The sequence below is a fragment of the Ciconia boyciana genome, chromosome 1, assembly GCF_034638445.1.
Source record: "Ciconia boyciana chromosome 1, ASM3463844v1, whole genome shotgun sequence".
In the NCBI taxonomy this organism is placed as follows: Eukaryota; Metazoa; Chordata; class Aves; order Ciconiiformes; family Ciconiidae; genus Ciconia; species Ciconia boyciana.
The window spans coordinates 193,755,427-193,775,769 of NC_132934.1; the positions used below are offsets into that span (position 1 = coordinate 193,755,427).

A 20,343-nucleotide genomic window follows, 5' to 3' on the forward strand; every position below is an offset into this window, starting at 1 on the left:
TCTAATGCATTAATAGCCCACAGAATTTCAGTGGAAGGTGCTAGCACATGTTTAGTAGTGAAGTATGATACTGTATCTTTTACCAATTCTTTGATCTCTGTACACTTAAAAAACAATCAGGCAGCTCACAGTTGGTTTCGAAACTGTGATGTTACCTTCAATAAAAATGCATCGGCAAATTACACCTGAGGTGTTAGAAGCCTAAAAAGTGGTCTGCTAGTAGTGTTGTAAAAATGCGGATAATACTCTACCTATGTAGAATGATATGGAGCTGTAGAAATAAGTTAAATAAAAGGCACAGTACTGTCTGCCCAGTTGTATCATATGGCAAGGTCATAAGGAAACTACAATCAATGCAACATGTTTCAGGAACAGTGAAAATGCAGTTATCAAAGACAGATGAATTTGATTACCAAATCAGACTGAACTCCAACATGTGACTAATTTTAAGGACGTAATTACTTCTTTGTAACATTAAGCACTGGCTTGAACACTTTGTTGAATCAAAGCATTAGACAGACTGTTGGGAAAGGTAGCAAAGAGGCAAACTGGAGACGCTCAGAACAGCAGGTCTGTAATGGTCTTGGGAAGAGATACCAGTTCGCCTGCTTCTAATCCTTTCTGCCATTAGAAGATCATAAATATTGCTTTTTCCTTCTATTTCCTTCCATCTTTGTTAATTGCAGGATTTCTCCATGAAAACAGAAATGCACTTAAAGTCCATGTACTTCATTAAATGTTATTTACTCCTTCAGAATGTTTCTATCGTGAATTGCAATTCTTTGCGATAATGTAATTACCTTTAGATGAAATTTTTATCAGAGTAGTAACAGAGAAAAAATATTACTTACAAAACTAAAAGTAAAGAACTTAAGCAAAACAACCAGAAAGATCTGCTTTTGTTAAAAAATTTTAAACTACAGCTTAATCTGGAAAATTGGTCATAAAAAAGCATAACATTTTACTCAGCATAGCAGCTCCTTTTGGTGACTCAGCATAATTTCTCCTTATGTTAGTTATACAAATAAGCATAATTTTAAAAATTAGCATTCCAGAGCCAACTTATTCTTAGGAAGGGAAATTATATTCTAACATCAACAAAATATTAACTACAGAGCAGTTATAGAGCCAGATTTTTCCCTCAGTTACTCCACTGCAATGCTACTGAAGACAATAAGGGTATGTAGACAGAAAAAAAGGAAAAATCATGATTACAGGGTCTTTATTGTGCATAAATCATACCATGATTACGCAAAAACAAGAAAGAAAAACAACTTCACTACCATATGCCAGATTTATTCTGAAGGCTAACAAGCCCATTTTCGATTCAAATTGAACTTTAATCAAAAAGGTATGGAAATAACTGCATATAATATTGAAGCTGAAACTTTTCTAAATAATTATATATCAACAAACTTTTTCAGACAATTATTCACTGAATAATGCACAAAGGATATGAATTTCAAAAGTAAAAAATGTCACTGTAGATATGAAATTCTGATTGAGAAATTTGCATTTTGTTTGTTCTAGAACATGTGGCCATTTTTATTTGAGAAAAGAATATTATTACTTTCCATTTAGAGACAGCAGTTCCTTTAATTTGAGTATTTGGAAGAGCAATGCAAATATTAACAAGATGCACCTTCCAAAGAAATGCCCCAACTTCCCCTTGATCTCAGTGAAAACTTGAGAAATTTGGCAGTTTGCCTAAGAACTTCAGCACATTCAGGAGATCAAGCCTTAGGCATCATGAGACTCTTGAGCTCATGACAGGGAATGATGTTCAGCTGGGAACAAAATAGTTCTCCAATCCTACAAATACTTTGACACTTCAGAGTATTTCCACATTCTGCACTGGGATAAAATAAGGACAATAGGAAGTTTTAGTTTGTAGGAAATGACTTAAAGAAAGAGAAAGACACGTCCCAGACATTACACTGATGATTAAGCCATTGGCTTTTGGCCAAGTCAAGCCAAATGGAGATCTGAACTCAAAGCACTGTATTTTGTGAATTTCCTGCTGTTTCCACACTCCCTTGTATTTATTTATTCTTCTTTCATTTTGACCAGAAATTAATCCAGAACCTAAACATTTTTCACCAAACTTCTGCTGATACACTCTCAAAAACAATTTTAGGTCTGAACAGACATTTCTAAACAAGAAAAAAAAAATTGGAGGCAGGAAATTCCCCCCCCCCAACCGAGTGAAGTACACATGAAGATCATCTTACTCATCAGTGAAATATGAATACTTTTATAGTATAGGATCTGACAATTCCCAGCCTTATTTCTGACCATAGGCTGATTTGATATTGATGATGAGATAATAAAAACTGTACTTGTCCATAGTATGTGAAAATCTCTAAAACTGAACCTTAGTTGGTCTTTTCCAAAATATATATCCTCCTTTACTTCGGAAACAGAAGAAGAATAATGCATTACACTAATGAATGGAATAAATTTGGAAATTGCAAAATAGCCACTATACTGATGAGCCATGAAGTAAAACCCACACACATTCATATAAAAGGCAACTGAGAAGATATATATATAAAAAAATAATTTTTATTCAGCAAACGCAAAACCTAGTCAAGTTTAGCTCCATGTCCTGCATAACAATACCAGCAAGACTGAACGTTTGTCTATACATTTATAAAATCTGACTGAAAACCAGACTTTGAAGAGATAAGGTATAAGTTTTTTTCTGGTCCTTCACTGGAAGGTACTTATTTCCTGTAATGATTTTAAAAAAATCTAATTTGCAACACTTTTACTTCTATTCCATAATAACAGGACATATAGTAAGTAAAGGGTATTGATTCTCAAACTAACCTTAAGAAAGAGAAAATCTAGAGTTTCATGACAGGAATAATGTTTTAGTATTGACATGTTTAAAAATATAATTTGTATAATATAATAAACACAAAATACACAAACTATTTTAATTAAATTACCTGGCTTGTGGCAAACCATAGCTGGTTCCTACTCCAACACGTGGCAAGCTGTACACAACTTTTTTCACTGTTGCTTGGTCAGGAAAATTAAACATAACAGAAGCTAAATGAAGAAGAGAAAATATGGACTGGTAAACCACTTGCAGAAGTCTGTTTCTCCACCCACATATATTTTTTAAATGCCTTTTGGTTTTTATTTAGGAAGATAAGTCAGTTCCACTTTTACCCTCCTCTGGCTCCAAGTCAGACCAGAAACTCCTGGCATACTTCATACCTATGTAGCATTAGCTGGTTAACATTTTGGCACTAACTCTCCCATTTTGCAGAAGACCTGTGTGAGATATACTTCAGAGGAACCACAGCTTACCATTAACCCATATAACCCATATATCAGGCTGGGAAGCTGTTCAGTAGTTGGCAAGGCATTAGGTCTTCTAACTGGTGCATTAGAACACACAGGACCACAAATTGTTTAATTGCCTCTCCAGTTGAAATCAAACTTACATCAGAGCTCCTCAGGGGCAAAAGACTACTGACACACGTCACCAACCACTCAACTCTGATTCAGAGTAGCACATACAGAAAACCGAGTGGATCCATTTATTGATCTGGTCCTTTTTACTTTAACTCAGTTTATAATTAGAAAAGGAAATATCCTTTTAGATATTTCACTACAATATTTACAGAAAATGGAGGAAAGGGGTGAGATCATAGAAAAAGCATATTTCCTATCAAACATTTGAAGAATTTACCAATTGCAATGACCTGTTTTTATAAATAAATCTCACTGCTGCACAGAAAGCAGTGAGATTGATTTATGTGATTGATTTTAATATGAAATGCAATGAATACGTGCAAGAGTAAGCATTATTGAACACAGACATAAGCACTTAATCAAAAGAAGCACAAAGTTTAAATTCTAAAATTAATAAATAACACACAAAATAACTACTAGCACATTTTTATGCAACAAAATAAACAAAGACATACTTCTGTTTGCCATAAACACTTCCAAAGCTGTGTTCTGGAGAAGATAACGTCTTGAAAAAACAGCCCGAATCTCACTGAACATCCATTTTCCATGAAGGCCTTCTGTATAGGCGAGGACCTTTAAAGAAAGTCAAGGTGACAGTTATTAGCAGGAGTTTTTCATTAAAATATTGCCTAAGAACATTGTAAATTTTAACCATCAATGAAGTACATTTAAGTTAATCATATCTCTTTAACACTTAAAAACCGTGAGTTAAAATATGAACTTAAATGTTTTTAAAAAAAGCAATGAAGTATAGCTGTTAGAAGAATATCAGTAAGTACCAAAACCTGATGTTCCTAAGATCTATTTCTCATGAGTCACATCAACTTATGTTCCTCAAAAAAACCCAAACTCTGTAAGCAAGTTGCAATTATGCTTAGCTCTATTTTCTTCCAACAGTGTGCATGACACAGTTGTCAGTTATGTATCGGATAACAGATTTACTTCTGAGGTTATCTTGTGCAAAGTACAACCAAAATAATATAACTTGCTATTCACATCCACTTCAGGGTCATAAATTAGAACTTCCTCTATTCCATTAATAAATACAGAAATTAGCTAGAACAGTATGTCAACACAATAATTTTTCTAAAGTTAAGTACATTTAATATTCCAAGCCATGAAAAAAATTTAACAATTTGTATTTTTGCATTTTAAAATTAATGTGAAGATATTTTAAAATACAATAGCTAAAAATTAGCATTCCTTTTTCAATTTGTCAGTTTCTCAATTACAGGTATTGGTCTAAGACTAGATATGGATACCTAAATAATCCTTTTCACTCCTCCTTCACTGTTCCAGATGTACAGGAAAACAGACAAAAAAGACACAATTTAATTAGGTATCAGCTTTATTAACTTCTCTCATCTGTGAATCATCATTCCAGTACTATCATGTGGTGTAGAACAACCCTTTGCCAATCCTTTTCATTAGCTGAAAGGCTGCCTTCAGCCCTCCATCTCTGCACAGCTGGGCTCTGCCCATAGCTGAGACCCTGACACTTCACCCTACGAGGAGTCAGTTGGTTGGGATGGGGACCATTCCTTCACTACACCCAACTGCATTTCCCAGGCTCTGTAGACTGTGCCTTCCCCTAGGCTGCAGTTACTAAGAGAGTTGCAGCCTCAGTGAAACAAAGAAATGCAATGAACACCTTCACTAAAGGAAAATGCAAAAAGAAGGCTTCAGACTTGGAGAGACTGAATTTCTCTGTTCTCCATTAGGTACATAGAAACTGTTGGTATGCCAGCTTGCAGTACTTTACTCACTCAGTCGAGGTCTTTGCTTTCTGAAATCATGACCTCCCCCAACTTCTGAATAGGGAAATGTTAGGGAGACCATATGTTGCTGCTGTCAACGATCCTTCATGCTTGAGGTAATGGAAATTGGATTCCTTCAGTTTTTTCACTGATGTAGCTTCAAGTTAGTAACATGTCTTCATATATGAAAAAGCTAATTTAAGTTTGTACACTTGGTGTTAAAAGAGCTCCATGGATTTTTGTTAATTTGTTCTCCATAACTTTTTTCTGATAACCTTGATGAGTCTGTTTCAGAGATGATGGTAAGAACAGCAACAATACAAATGTGCTTCTGCACACTGAAGAGCGTTCAAATGTTAGTTCTGTCCTTGATGGAAACTGGACAGAGGAACACACTGAGCCCAGTGTACTGTCTACATGAGAAGAAGTTACAGCAAACTTAGAGCAACACTGTGGCTGATGGCACTGTTTCATTCACCTCAGCTCTCCACACTAACTAAACACAGCCTTGAAGAAGGGAAGAGGCTTTGGAGGATTTATTGCCTAGAACAAATTTCTTTGGAGGTCCTGCAGACACACGCAAGAGACTATATGCTCCCTCCATTCAGTCACAGGCCAGCTGTGGAATTACTATCTTATATGCTAAATTCTTGCAATGGTTAAAAATCTGCACCTTAATTTTACTTTGAACTCTGTTGACTTCAGCTTCTAGCCACTAGATCTCGTGACACCTTTGTCTGTGAGATTAGTCTTCTAGTATCAGATAACTTTTCCTTGTGTCAGTAATTACAGACTGTGATCCAGTTACTGCTTAGCTTTCTCTTTGATAAGCTAAATAAACCAAATTTTCCTTCAGTCTTTCATTGAGATCAGATGCTAGGATACAGCTGGTATTGTGTCTGTGAAATTCAGATGGTTAAGAACAATGACTGTGAAGATTTCAGCACCCTCCTTCTTTGAATGTATTCTGCTGCTATCTGATACATATTTTTTGTAAATACACAGGTTCTTAAGATACAGAGAGAAAATAGGGAGGAAAACACTCAGGTTTAAAAAGCTAAAAGATGAGAACAGTCCCACAGAGAGAGGAGTTTGAAATGTGTATAGCTGTAACCAGATCTACAGCAGCCAGCAGATTTGCCAAAGAATTAGTTCCCTGACAAAACATCATGCTTCAGGAATTCACTTTTTGTTTCAAAAATGTTTCTAGTTGTCCTATTTTTTTCTAAAGAAAAATATTTAACACTGAGTATATCCTATGTATTAACACTTTAGATTATTCACAGTAATACATTTACAATGTCTTGATGTATACCACAGTTTAGTTATTATAGATCAACACTAAAAGCACATTGTATACCGACCATACACTGGTTGCCTTTTTCTTCCTCCTGTTCTTACTCAAGTATAAAGCAATTGTAACTTCATAGAGGTACATTCACCCCACTATGAAATGAATGACTTAAGATAGCACTCCAGTAAAGCAGTAGAAAGGATAGGAAATCAGAGGAAAGGAAGGAACCTATAATTCAATTACTGTCCTCAGTTACACTCTTCTTAACTGTCTATTAGTCCTACAAATATCAGATTATCATGTCGATATCAAATCACCTCAATTATTTCAGTATTTCTGTTGTATTGTTTTCCTGTCCAAGATATACTACCCATTTTTGTCATCCTCCGTAACATTCATCTAACACTATTTTCAAGTGATGCATTAAACCTTCCGTTATTAGGTATCTACAGTTTACAGCAGAAATTACTGGCATTATTGCAAGATTCTTTCTTGTTGTTGTTATAAGAGCCAAAACAAAGTAATTTCATTTTTCTGAATTTGAATTCTTTAAAAGGTTTATAATTTTTTTTTCTTCCAGGATGATTTTTAGCGTTTCACTTTCTCATATCACATGAATGAAGGCCTGGCTATTTTACATTTTTTACAAACTGCATGTATTGTATATGTCATTATTCATAAAAACATGGAAATAACCACTTCATTCACCAAAAGACGCTGAAAATATGGTACCTAGTTATCTGAAGCCAAAATTACCATGTGCTCTATCCAATATTTCGTTGTTGTTTATATTTAAAGTCAGTGCTCAATATTTTGATAGCTTTATGAGTTCTTCTCCTAAAAACAGTCGTGAAGACTTTTTGTTCTAGGCATGTCTTAATTGTTGAAACTTCATGGCTAAGCACAGAACTCTAGATATGTCTCAAATAACCTGGTTTTAATAAAATAAAAACCAACCAGCCAATCAACATTGTCTACATTTGAACTGAGCACACTTTTCATTTTTAATATCAGCTGCAATTGTTTGGTTTAAAGCTCATTTCTCATTGTAAAACCCTTTCACTTACTCAGAAATATGGGTATGTTTTAAAGATAGTAATGGGTCCGCTGGCCAGACGATAGACCGAGAACAAAAATTTGCTAGGATGCATTGCAGTAAGATGAAGCTGTCACCCTAACAGGGGAATGAGAAGACTCTAAATCTCAGGGTTCTGTCATATGGAAAAACATCTATTGGTGACACTTAGATTAGATTAGTAAAGCAGCTTGGGTTGTTCAGATGGAAAGCTCTACAGAAGAGAAGCAGAACCATTACTGAAGTGTTTTCTTACTTGGCTCAAATATGAAGGCTCCATTATTTTGATTTTATTTCTGATGTAATCAAGACCTCTCCTTTTTTTTCTATTGACAGTCAAGACATTTTTAATCATAAACCTACTTGACTAATTATTCAATTATTGATAATGAATTAATTGTTAATTAACAGCCAGAATTTTGAAGTATTGCATTAACCAGGAGACCAGAAAGACTAGTTTCCATTCTGCTAGAATCCCTGATAGATTATCTCCGCAGGAGAAATACTTTAAGATTGAGGCTTATTTTTTCTGCTTTGTCCCATTTTTTGGTGTCTCATCACACCAGACACAGCACGCAAAAGGATATTCTGCCCTTTTCTTTTGGTTATTGTTTCTGGAATTGACATAATCACAAAATCAGGTGCTCTAAAGAAATCAAGGAAAGCAGCCTTTACAAGTCCTATCTATTCTCAGTTGCTAACTTTATGGTAAGAATGGTCACTTCTCCAGCCTGTTGCAAAGAATTGTTGCTTATTGCTCAATATTTCTTTTTTTTTAAATAGCCCTTTGGGGTGATTCATTAATGCCTATGTATGTGAATTTAATCTACTGTTTTCCATAGGAATTCATAATTTGTCTTTTGGAAACAGATTTCTGGTTCAGGGTATTTTAATTCTAACCTGATTCCTCAATGAAAGTATCAATTGATACTTGTAACATTTGTCAAGCTTTGTTTATATCTGGTGCAAAATGCATATATACATTAACATGTAATATAACTTTGTTGTTGGGTTTTGTGGATTTTTTTATATTTTCAAAGCACTTATTCCCTGATTTCGTTCATTATTCTTTACCTTTTGTACTAATAATGTCAAACAACAAGAGCAGTAAGGGACATGGTTGCCTTGTACTTACTTATAGAAGAACTGGTTAATTTTTTGCTGCATTTCCACAGATAGGTTCCAGAGTTCTTAGAGATTTTTTTTTTCAAAGTCTGAAAATGATGCTCAGAGTCATGCTTTCTGAATAAAATGGCCATTTCCTAAAATTAAATGCATTTTTTTTCCTTTATCAATGACCAGAAGGGCTTCCAAGAATACTGTAATTTTGGTACTGAAGATACTTTTTCATTTTATAAAGACAGTTTTATCCAGTGCTTAAGTGTAGCTATTACTATCTTTAACCCGGACACCGCCATTTTAGTTAGAACATTAAAGAAAAGAGCTCTGGCGTGTCCTTAGTTTGGACAGCAAAATCCCATCTATGTTAGATGGCTCCGTTACCCACTGACATGGGCTATTGTCTTTGCCATGTGGTACTTATTTCATTTGCTTTTTCCACTAGAGATGCAAGAAACTTCTATGCATTTATCCTTTTTCTTCCTTCTAAGTTTACCTCTCCTACTTCTTCAACTTCAATCTTTTACATTTCAAAAAGTATTCGCTCTGCATTTGAACAGATTTGTCTAGACTGAATACGGTCTAGTGGGATGCTGTTGCATCCTGGTAGCCAAACCCAAAGCAACCCTTCATCTTTTTGTTTGATTCAAAGGTTTGGAGATACATGTTTAAAAGCACTGTATGTATATTCAGAATCTGCCCCTCCATCAGTCCAATAACCCTAATAATTTTTTCAGGTCTCTCTATTTTCCAGTGTTTTAAGTGTTCTGAATTATGTGTCCAGTGCTGCAATTTTCACCAAACTCAGCGTGTCTTCCTCAACACTTGCAATTATAGCTACAACTATTTTATTTATGCATTAACTATATACTGTACCTTTTTTGTCTTTTCTTTAACTAAGCTTGCAAAGTTGTGTTTCTTCCGATACAAAATAAGCCCTTGTCATCCCCATATACAGTGGTCCTTTAGTTTGAAAAGGGTTTTTGTTTGCATTTCATTCTTTATTCACCAACAACAACTTTTGGAAGACAGATTACCTGCAAAAGCCAACTATGAGTCTATCTCATGTGTCCCAACCTTGAACAAAAGCCAGGAAGAAGAAATCTTGGTTCACTTCAGTTACACTGCAGTCCCTACACCTATGTTATCAAAATGAACAAAAGTAAAATAGCTTTGGTGTTCCAGGTTTCCAGGTCAGGAGCTTGCATATATTTTCTCGTGACAGACTTTTCTGTGAATGCAGTTGCCAAGAAAAGAGAAACTCTCTGAAGCTCCCTCATCCATCCTTGTCAAATGAATATTTAATATTCCCTAAGGTTGAGAAAGTGGTTTTTACAATGAAATGTTGTTGTAAACTTAAAAAAATATATATATATTTTGGTTAGTCTGGCACTACCCTCCTGAAAAATAACAAAACACCGTTGTGATGGGCATGAACTAACCAAAAGGTTCTGCTTGGGTCTTTTGCCTCCCTATTGTCTGGTGGAAACTGTATCTCCTTGCTTTCTGTATAAAGTGAGCTAAGAGGTCCATAATGAAAAAGCAAAAATCTAAATTTGTGGTCACCTCATCTTTTTTGTATATGAATAGGCAGGAAAGAAAAAAAGATGCAAAGGAAGGGAAGAAAAAAGAAATTATCATTGTGGCAAAAGCTACTACCCTTTATAGTTATATTTGAAATAGCAAGCAATAGTATGCCTCAGTCACAAAGCAGCAGTTGATTTCATATTAAACATTTCATAACAGCCTGGTAACCATAAAATTCATGGAACTTATCTGGTACATTTCCTACATCAGTGTCTTACGCAATGCTTCCAAAATTTGCAGCCTCACCACTTAAAAGAAGATGCCTGCCAATAAAACATGGAGTACTTCACAAAAACAAATCACAGTGAATAGATATTTCATCGGAGAGCTGTCTAGAGCCAGCTACGAAAGCGTGCTTATGCACCTGGCCCAGGTACACAACAGGTATTCATAAAATAGTTTAGCATCATTGTACGCTTTTAGATGTTAGAAACATATGAAAAAGATTAATGAAAATCATTCTCTCCTGTCAGGGACTTGGATTTCCCTTTTTCAAGTGTTTGCTAGCGTCACCATTTGCTTCAAGAAAAATGTGAAATTCTGAATGCAGATCTTCATAGGTTAAAAAAAAAATTGCTCCCATGCACATACAGCAAACTTTCTTCTCCAGAACCATCTAACAACATGGAGCCTGCTACAAGTATGTGGCAGACTGCATGATTGCTTCATGTATTCTAAATACAGATTGAAATGACAGACATTAATGGTGTGGAACCAGACTCTTAGAGTTTATGAAATACCATATTGAGTAAGCATTATATAACTTCAAAATGTTTGATGAAGTACTGAATATGATCAACTTTCAGATTTAGCAGGAAAAATATGCATACACTGTAACAAGGGATATATAATGTCAAGATATGTAAATGTATAAAGAAAACATTTATTAAGAAATTTCAAAATCAGGTAAGTTCAAATAATGAAACACCTTGTATTTTGCTTTTCTGAAACGGGAAACTGAGAATGTAAATAGACAGGAAGGACAATTCAAATTAATTTAATATCCTAGTGTTTCATCAATTTCTTACTGTTTTCTTTTTTGTATACATTTAAGCCACTTTAAGAACATCCTCTCTGCCTCAATTCCCGTAGTCACATAAGAGTAAACACTTCTAAAATCTCACCAAAATACCATGTTATCATTTTTTCTTTGCACACAGTGGTCTAGTAAAATGTTCTCAATTTCTCTTTACATTAAGGTCTCCTTTCCCTTTCCTTATAACATGCTTCTGTGTAAAATGTTTCTTTATGTGTAAGCCTTAAAAGCTTTCCACCAAGTAGCTCTTGTGATACTACGCTCTGCAGGATGAGCTGAGTATTATGTGCCATAATAATTTCTCCATTCACATCAGTTTTAAAAATCTTTTTTAGAACTTTTTTTTTTTAAACAAATATTGGCACTCCTGCTTCATTTTTCTCCTCCTCTTCAGGGATCTCAAAAATGCAGATATTATTTTTGTGGTTTAGGGCTTTACTTCCTTGCCAAATTTTCTCAGCTTATACTTCTACTTCCAGTGTTTTTTTAAGCTTTCAAGAGGCCCCTTTTCTTGAAACATGAGGTTCTGTCACCCCAACCTTTTCTAAATTTGGTTTCTCTGGTCAGCATACCGCTTCAGTATCCATTAAAACAATGCTCACTCAGCTGACAGAAACTGACACTCTTATTCCCACATTCATTTTCAGTCATCTGAAAAATTATTTGAAGTTGGCCCATTTTCAGGCCATTTTCCTCTTTTCATTGGTAAAATGCTTTTGCATGTTATGATTTTGTGTTTGAGGAAAGCAATGGAAAGGATATGGGGATTTCTTGAGAAGCAGCCGCAGTAAGGTTATTAGAGTGAAAAAAAAACCCTGCTCCTAGATATGGAAACACTGTTGCTAAATGTTAACATCCGGATCAAAATAGTTCAAAGAGAATATCTTACATATTCTAAATGCATTATTTCTAAGTCTGCTTTTGTGAAACACCAATGCATAGTTTTAAATACAGGGATAAGTGCTACTGACATGGGAAAATATTACCTTTGGGAAAACAGAATTCTGAATAATAATTACTTTTATCATTCATTTTATGGGCGTTACACATCTGTGTGCCTTTGCATGGTTTCCTTTCTATGCAACGTGCAAACAGATTGTCAATTCAGGCAACTCCTGAAACACCAGCAATGGACTGAAATTCTTGGGAAGAATAGCATCAGGAAGAGGTAGCAGATTTAGACATTACCACCTTAGAAAAGATAGGCAGAGGCCTTTTTTAGGCTCTACTACCAAACTAAATCCCAACAATTACTGTTTTAACCAGAAGTTTCAGCTGATTTAACGATTCTAAAAGCAGGATTAAAGCTGATGGTGCCAGCTGGGGCAACAGCATGTGTGGAGAAGCAGAAGACAAATATATTCTAGTGCCATAGAAAGCCATATTAGACCACAGCCCAAATCAAAACACAGAGTTTGAGGGAAGAAATATTGGGACAAAATCCAAAGTAGAGAAGCTCAATTAGTTCTAGTTAGCAACAGGACTGAAGCAGATTGTGCCTGTTACCTCACAAGGTTTAAGATGATTTTGTGTTGACTTTGGCAACAAGGGAATGTCAGATTCAAATCTAGTGAGAAATCGTAACAGAACCACTGTTTTTGTTCTCACTCTACATCTCATGCTTAGAGATTAATCCAAACAGGTGCATGGTGATCTCAGTACTTACACTCAAACTGCTCTGAGCAATTCTGCCCCAGCACCACATTCAGTGAAACACAAGCAATTTCTTTTTCAATTAGAACTGCACGAATTACATTTTCAGTTGAGTGGACAAGCCCAAAAAGACATAAAATTTATATGATCTGAGCAAAAACAGAACTTTTTTTCAGGATTAAAAATAGAGACCTTGTTTTTCTGTTAACTGGTTCATTCTGGACCTCCTTAGCAAAAGTAAAGCAATGGAAAGAAAGGACTTGTAATATTCACAAATCCAGGGAGAAGACAGTGTTGATAAATGCTTGTAACTTGAAACCAAAGCTGGACATTTATTCATTAAATAGTTACTTGACAGAAAAATGCAGTTTTATTAAGCTTGAAATATTGGTGGATTTGACAGAATTTGTGAGAGTTTTAGCTGAGAAAAGCTGCGGGACTAGATTCAAACACCAGCATGAAAACAAACGAGTTCTCTGTTGCCTAAAGCGAGAAGTTGGGATAGGCACTCAGATTCAGTTCCCGTCTGTCTCGAAGATATGTGAAGCCAAATGACACTCTTCCCCACCAGTGTTGTCTGCTCCACCTCACCGCTGTGCTCTCAAGGAGCGGCTCACAGCTGGATGAGCGCTGCTCCCCGGTCCAGGATGGGCATTGCCTGAGTGAGCTGCCTCAGCTGTGTGCTGCCCCAAGGAAAGGCAGCGGCAAGCAGCTCCTGGCAAGCTCCTACACACGTATGACTGATTAAGCAACAGAAAGAGAAGCTCCCTGACTCCTGCCATGTTTCTGCAGGGATTGCAAAGCAAGCATTGCTCACTGGTCATAATTTGCCAACATACAAGGCAACCTGCTCCCTTCAAACATAGGAAAGAAGTGAAACAAGACTCCCTGGTTTCTGGGTGACTGTGCTGACCATCCAGTAATCGGCAAGGACTAGAAGAAACTCATGTTCTTCTACATTCTAAAATTGTGTCTTCAGGTGCTTACTTCATCCTCATATATTAGTTTTTCCCTTGCACTAAGGATAAGTGACTCAATCAAGTTTTAGGGCTCAGCAAAAGCAAAAAACGTAGCAATAGTTTAAAAAATAAAGAACGTATGGTATCCCCAAGTATGTGATGTGTTCTTTCCCGAGAATAAAGCCATCATAAAATCCTCAGGGTCTTTTTTTTTTCAGAACTTGCATACTGATATATTTATTCAAAAGTGCAATGCAATAAAAAATGTCTAAAGACTCAACTGTACCATGATGCAAATCCTTAACATTGTAATAACTAAAGGCACTATAATTGGTCTTAGGAAAAGTGTAAATATTGAGTTTTGTTAAACATTACCCATTTCCTACCAAATGACAGGTAGAAAGATAGGTTTATGTCCCTCTTTTTATAGATGTGAACTCAATGTCATACAGAAGATATGTGCAAGCGTCTTGGATTTTAACAGTTTCACATTTGATTTATTCAGTGCAGAACACATATGATCGAAGACCTATAAAAGTAATTAGAAGACATTTTTTCTACTATGGAGCTTAATTTTTTTAATTTTCTGTTCCTAATATCTCTTCCTATATAAGATTGTTCATAAACCAGTAATACTTTGTTGTTAACTTCATATACAAAAGCTGTTTCATTAATCCTAACACTTGGGAATATAACTGGAGTAATTTCTACTGCTGAAATTTTAGCAATAAATTTAAAATTTATTTTTATAAGCAAAAAGAAATATATGGATTTATAAAGTGATAGATATTATACATCTACAACATCCTCACCATCCCCAAACTTTCTGTATTACAGTTTGTAACAGACAAGCATAATCCTCAAGAAATTAAAAATTCTACAGCTGCCACATGCTCAGCTGTGCCTTGAAGTGTTGGGTCTGGAGCACTAGTGACTCCTGGAAGTCAGTTTGCTTGGTGTTGGAATTTAGAGCAGATTCAGGGCTACTCGACATTATGTCAACTTCTAACGTCTCTAAAGAACAATTACGCTGCCTGTGAACTATGGCGAACATACATCAAAATATCTACATCTTCCTAATACATTGCCATACCAACTGATTCTTTATTAACCCACTTAAGATGAGCTTAAGATGAGTTTCTTTTGCACTGCTGGAGAAGAAAAGGAATTATAGCACTGGGAAAAACCTAATCCACAGCTCCAATAGCAACCAAAATTCTACTATACTTTTTATTATTATATATGGAACATTATCTCATATTACTAAGTCTGTGCAAGGAAAGAATAGCAATGTTTCTTCCGAAAATTTTAACTTGGAGTTCTTGCAAACTGCCTGCTGCAACTAAATAATCATTTAATTAGTTTGCATTTCATTACACTTATTTTGCTTTAATATTACAGAAAAAGTACCTATGCATTCTATACGTGCTTTAAGGAGCTTTTTTTTATCAGATACAGCAATTAAGCACTGAAAAATAAATCTGCACAAAATATAAAAGCTGCAGAAATTAACATGTATCAAATGTAAACTGCATATAGAAACTCCATAAATTATTTTTATATTTATTTCAATAACTGGAGCCACATTTACACAATATTTTTAGTATGTGCATTCTGTATATTCTATGTGTGCTTTCACATAGTTAACTATCAGCTTGTTTAATTTGAACAATGTAAAGGTCAAATCTTTTTGATAGGTAAGTACAACTTTTTTGGGGGTCTAATCCTGTACAACAAATTCTCATGAAAACTAGGAGGAATATTAAGAGTCTACTCAGCTGGCTACCAAAAATGGATTCTGGGGCACACATATAGTCTTCTGATGTCTGAAATAGCTAGGGGAAGAGGTACTATAGCAGATTTAATACACAGTTACCTCCTCTTTGGATTTCTAGCCAACTGTAATGCAAACCTGCATGTCATAAATTTGAGCATACTCACAGGCTTTCCTGTGGTGAACTCTAGGTTCCCAGTATGAAATTACTGCAACACCTGTCAGCATGTAGAGGTACTTTGTGTGAACGTGCCTCTGTTTTTATCCACTACAAGCTGCTCCACCACAGAAGGTATTTAGATTTTATGGACTTCTGGGTACTATGCAACCATGAAAAAGTGCGCCAATCCCAGTCAAAGAGGGTTCCCTCATATAGCCTCAATTAATTTATTCTTAACATTTGTTTAATTAAGAAAATTATTAATAAAATTGAATTTACCTCAAGCTTTACAAAGAGATTTGGTATTTCCACTTTTTTTTAATAGATTACAACAGCCAACTATTCAAAACCTCCTACTAATCTAGATTCTTACCTTTCTTTTATGTGGGTAACAGGCTAATTGCTTTAGTAGACAATAAACCCTATTAACTTGTATAGACAAATTACTGCCTGTACTGTGATTGGTTCCATTTCTACTGCCATTAAGTCTGGATTTGATGCATATCACATTCCTTCTAAAGAATACAAGCATCCTATGTAATAGGCTATCTCTGATAGACTCAATTTTGCAAGATGCATCTTTTCTTTGCAGCTGAGTATCCCAGCTCCTACTGTTTGGAGTGGAAGCTGAGAGTACTGAGCATCCAGAAAGAGAGCTAAGCATCTTCCAAATTTGCTTTTCTTTCATTGAAAGCCAAGAAAGTCAGATATAAAGTGGAAAAAAAAAAAAAAAAGAAAAAAAAGAGGAAAATTAAAAGCTAGGAAAATGAATTATGTTAAAATGTGTCTTAGCTCTCTAACATGCAATGCTGTCCAATGTATATTGAAATATTGGACAATATACAGTGATCCTCAGTTTTGCTTTATTATTACGAAGTTCTTTCATTTTAGAAGTTTTTTGTACGTATATACATTTGTGAGCGAAAAAGAAAATGGTACAAAAGGATCATATAGTTCAATTAAATGAAGCAATCACAAGAGATTTTAATTCAACAGTTCAAAAGTTTACAGCCACCTTCTAATCTCCTCACTGTGTGAAAACAGAGATAAGACTGCTAATTGTTATTATAATTGTTATATGACTATTTTTGGCTATTATGCACAAAACAAAACAAAAAACAGCCAGTGGACACATAGCTATAGAAGGAACCTAGTTTTGTTAGTAAGAGAGTCTACAATGAAATATTTGCTCTTCTTCATTTACATTAAAGGGAATTAATGATGAAACCAAGCTAAAGTAAGTCCCCACTCAACTTTCAGCACAAGGACGGGTTACTTTTAGAGCAGTCTTAGAGAGAAAATCCAACACATGCCATTTGACTGTTGCAAACTAATCCTCACTCTGCTTCTATTTCTTTCTATGAACTGCAGTGAAAGGTCCAATAGACAGCCTCAGATACGTTTCAGGTCCAGTACATGCTTTTCAAACTTAATCAAGGGAATATAGAAATGTATATAAAAAGATGAAAGTGTCTTTGCCTTTATACGTATTGCAAAAAAAAAAAAAAGCAAAAAGCTGGGGGAAAAAAAAAGTGAGATGTTTCATAGGGGAAGGTTAAGTCTGATGCTAATGCTTATTTAAAATGGTGACAGTCTGGAGTAGTGAAGCCTTGCTGGGCTGCTTTAATTTCTCCCTGGAATAGCTCTCTCCCAACCTTCGGCAGCACATCAAAGTCTCTGGAGCTCAATTAAAATTGGATTATATTGAAATGCTCTATCTATGGAACTGTGTGCTCACTAACACTTTTCTTTCAGTAATACTCCAGATGACAGTTGCCCATCCCAATTTAAACAGTTGTCATAGAGACCATGAACTAAAGCAGCAGTAACTAACAATACAAAGGAAAGGTAAGTGGTAGGATTTCTGTGAATGAAGGGCTTGGTTTCCAGCCGCAGTGCTCACACTGCAAGCAGCTAAATGCAGAAAACATAAAAGGCTGTAATGCTCTGCACACTCCTAAGCAGAAGGGCAAAGTAAGCGAAATAGTAAACATTTTCCTTCTTTTCCCAGTAGCTAGAGCAGTGTTTTACGCACCAGCATGTGGTAGCTCCCTAAAATGTCTGGAATCAAGCGACACTCCCTAGGAAAAACAGCAGGTAACCCTGGAGTCAAACTACAGTCACCAGTCTGTAAATTAAAGGAGTCAATAGGTACTTCATAATTGCAATAGAAAAAAATAAGGTATTAAGTGTTTTTTTCTTTTCAAAGATATTTTATAGGAGGTTCTTTAATTATAGACGATGTACAAATCCTTTGTCTTTATGATAAAAATCTAAAGTGAAGGTCTGATACGAATCTGTAAGAAACTCAGGGTATGAACACATTTAGTTAACATTGTGACATTCAACGTGCCTAATGCTTTCAAATAATTTTATTACTGGTTTTAACTGTTTTATAATCTAAAACTATGTAGACTTTTGATGTACTGCACCGAAGCCTGACAATGCCACTGGAAAACTCTGGCAGCTTCCAAAAAACCCAAAATAACATAAACAGCTTACGTTTCTGGCAGCACCAGAGCGCCATGTATTTAACGGTGTAGATTGCTAGTAATGATACTATTTTCTCATGTAGATGGCATGTTTCTGGCACTATAAAACTCTTAACCTTTCTTGTAATTGGCTTATTGAGAGTCCCAAGGTTGTTTTTTGTGCCATTGGGCTGATCACCATGGAAATGAACACTTATTGCTGCTTCACTGTAGTGCTCTATTTTTCTGCCAAGCCCTCCGCAAGCATCCTCCCCGCTCTCCTGGGAAGGCGGTGTTAGGATTTTGAAGCAGCAACAAGGCAGAGTGCAAAGAGCGCAGGCCAAAGGGGAAGAAAACAAAAACGTGTCAGAAAATCTAAAAACCGCACAGATCAGAATTTGTCAAAACAAGGCCTTGGTTTAAACCAACAAGAAGGGCCCCTACAGCTTGGGCCTTGACAAAGCATGGCCTATTTTTTTTTTTTACTTTATTATTATTTTTTTTTTATTTTTAGCCCAGCTGTAGAAAACACCATCTAATGAACCTGTCTGGGGCTGCTGTCCCCATCCTGTCAGGCATGTCAGGAGATGACAAGCACTGGGGACAGGCCGCCGCCAGTCACAGACAGGCCTGCCAGCTGGAGAGTTCAGCCCCAATCTAATCACACCACCAGAAAATAACTTTCACGCTTGCAGCCTGACAGGATGGGCTCAAGGAAAAGAAAAAGAAAAAAATTTAAAAAAAAAAAAAAATTGGGATCGAAACAATGCTTTTTGTTTCAATTGGGATCGAAACAATGCTTTTTGTTTCAACTACATACCTTTTGGGGGGGGGCAGGGAGGAAAAATATTTTTAAAAGCTACTAGCACTTCATGCTGGTTTCCATTAGTGGAACTGTTTCTGTCTTTCCTTTAACAAAAAGAAGACCAATAAAAACATTAATGCCAGCAGTTACAGAAGAAGTAAATGAAATGGGTAAATGAAATTATTAAATGAAATGAGAAAAGAAAATGAGACAGTATTTGTGGTACCTGGATGTGCTTTTGCTGCATTTATTGCTATGTATACACACTCTTTTCCAGCATATATATAGATATAAAAATATCTGCAGCCATTGGTGGAGCTACACTTACAAAAATGTATGACTAATGTCATACACATGTATGACTAGTGTCAAACACATACGTATGTGTTTTTATTATTTCAAAGAAGCTGGGTTCATTAAATATTATATCTCTTCAGAGCCATCACTCTAGGGTTTGTATCATCATTTGAGCAAAAACTGCCAAAGTACTAATGGGGGGGCTGTTTGTGCTCCTGAAATGGAAATGAATATTCATACCTAAGAATAACAATTAAAAAAAAAGTATTAGAGCCCATGGCCTCAACATAGGTGATTCTTTCCTGTTTACACACAGACTATGAATAAACAAACAGGAAAATCTTGAACATGTATCTTCAAAGGGGCTATACTGAAAAGGCAGTAGTATACTGGTACTCATCCTGTCTTTCTCATTCAAAAATTGCCAACACAGATCTCCGCTCCAGAAATTTAATAATCAAAAATTGCTAATGTAGATCTCTGCTCCAGAAATCTAATAATCAGTGAATCCACAGAAAGAGAGGCTGAAAATTATTATTTAAAAAAACAAGAGAGTAGTTCCCCCAACAAGCATTAAAACAAATTATTAGGTCTAGACACAAACAAAATTACTTAAAAATACACATTCAGCTAAAATGAAAGTGCAAAGTATTAACTAAGTGTATCCTATCTACTCCTAAATGTAAATCAAAGTATATTTCTGTTCTAGTGTATGTATCTTAATATGTACATCTTAGTAAACAATTTGCATTATTTGGAAGGTAACTGGAATGGAAAATGACTGGTTCATGTAGTACTTAGTAATTATTTTAGGAAGAAATTATGAATGAGTGTAGGTCCATCTAATCCCTATAAAATAATAAAAAA

General features: G+C 35.5%; 1 protein-coding gene across 4 annotated transcripts in view; it reads right to left on the minus strand.

The window, feature by feature from the left end:
* The window catches only part of NBEA (neurobeachin), a 522,877-nt gene that overhangs the window by 105,599 nt on the left and 396,935 nt on the right, over positions 1–20,343 (minus strand). For all 4 annotated transcript variants that reach the window (XM_072854755.1, XM_072854781.1, XM_072854766.1 and 1 more), the window contains 2 exons: positions 3,945–4,062; positions 2,955–3,057 (listed from right to left, as the gene is read on the minus strand). In XM_072854755.1, coding sequence (XP_072710856.1) covers positions 2,955–3,057; positions 3,945–4,062 — 221 coding nt within the window. The remainder of the gene's footprint in view (positions 1–2,954; positions 3,058–3,944; positions 4,063–20,343) is intronic.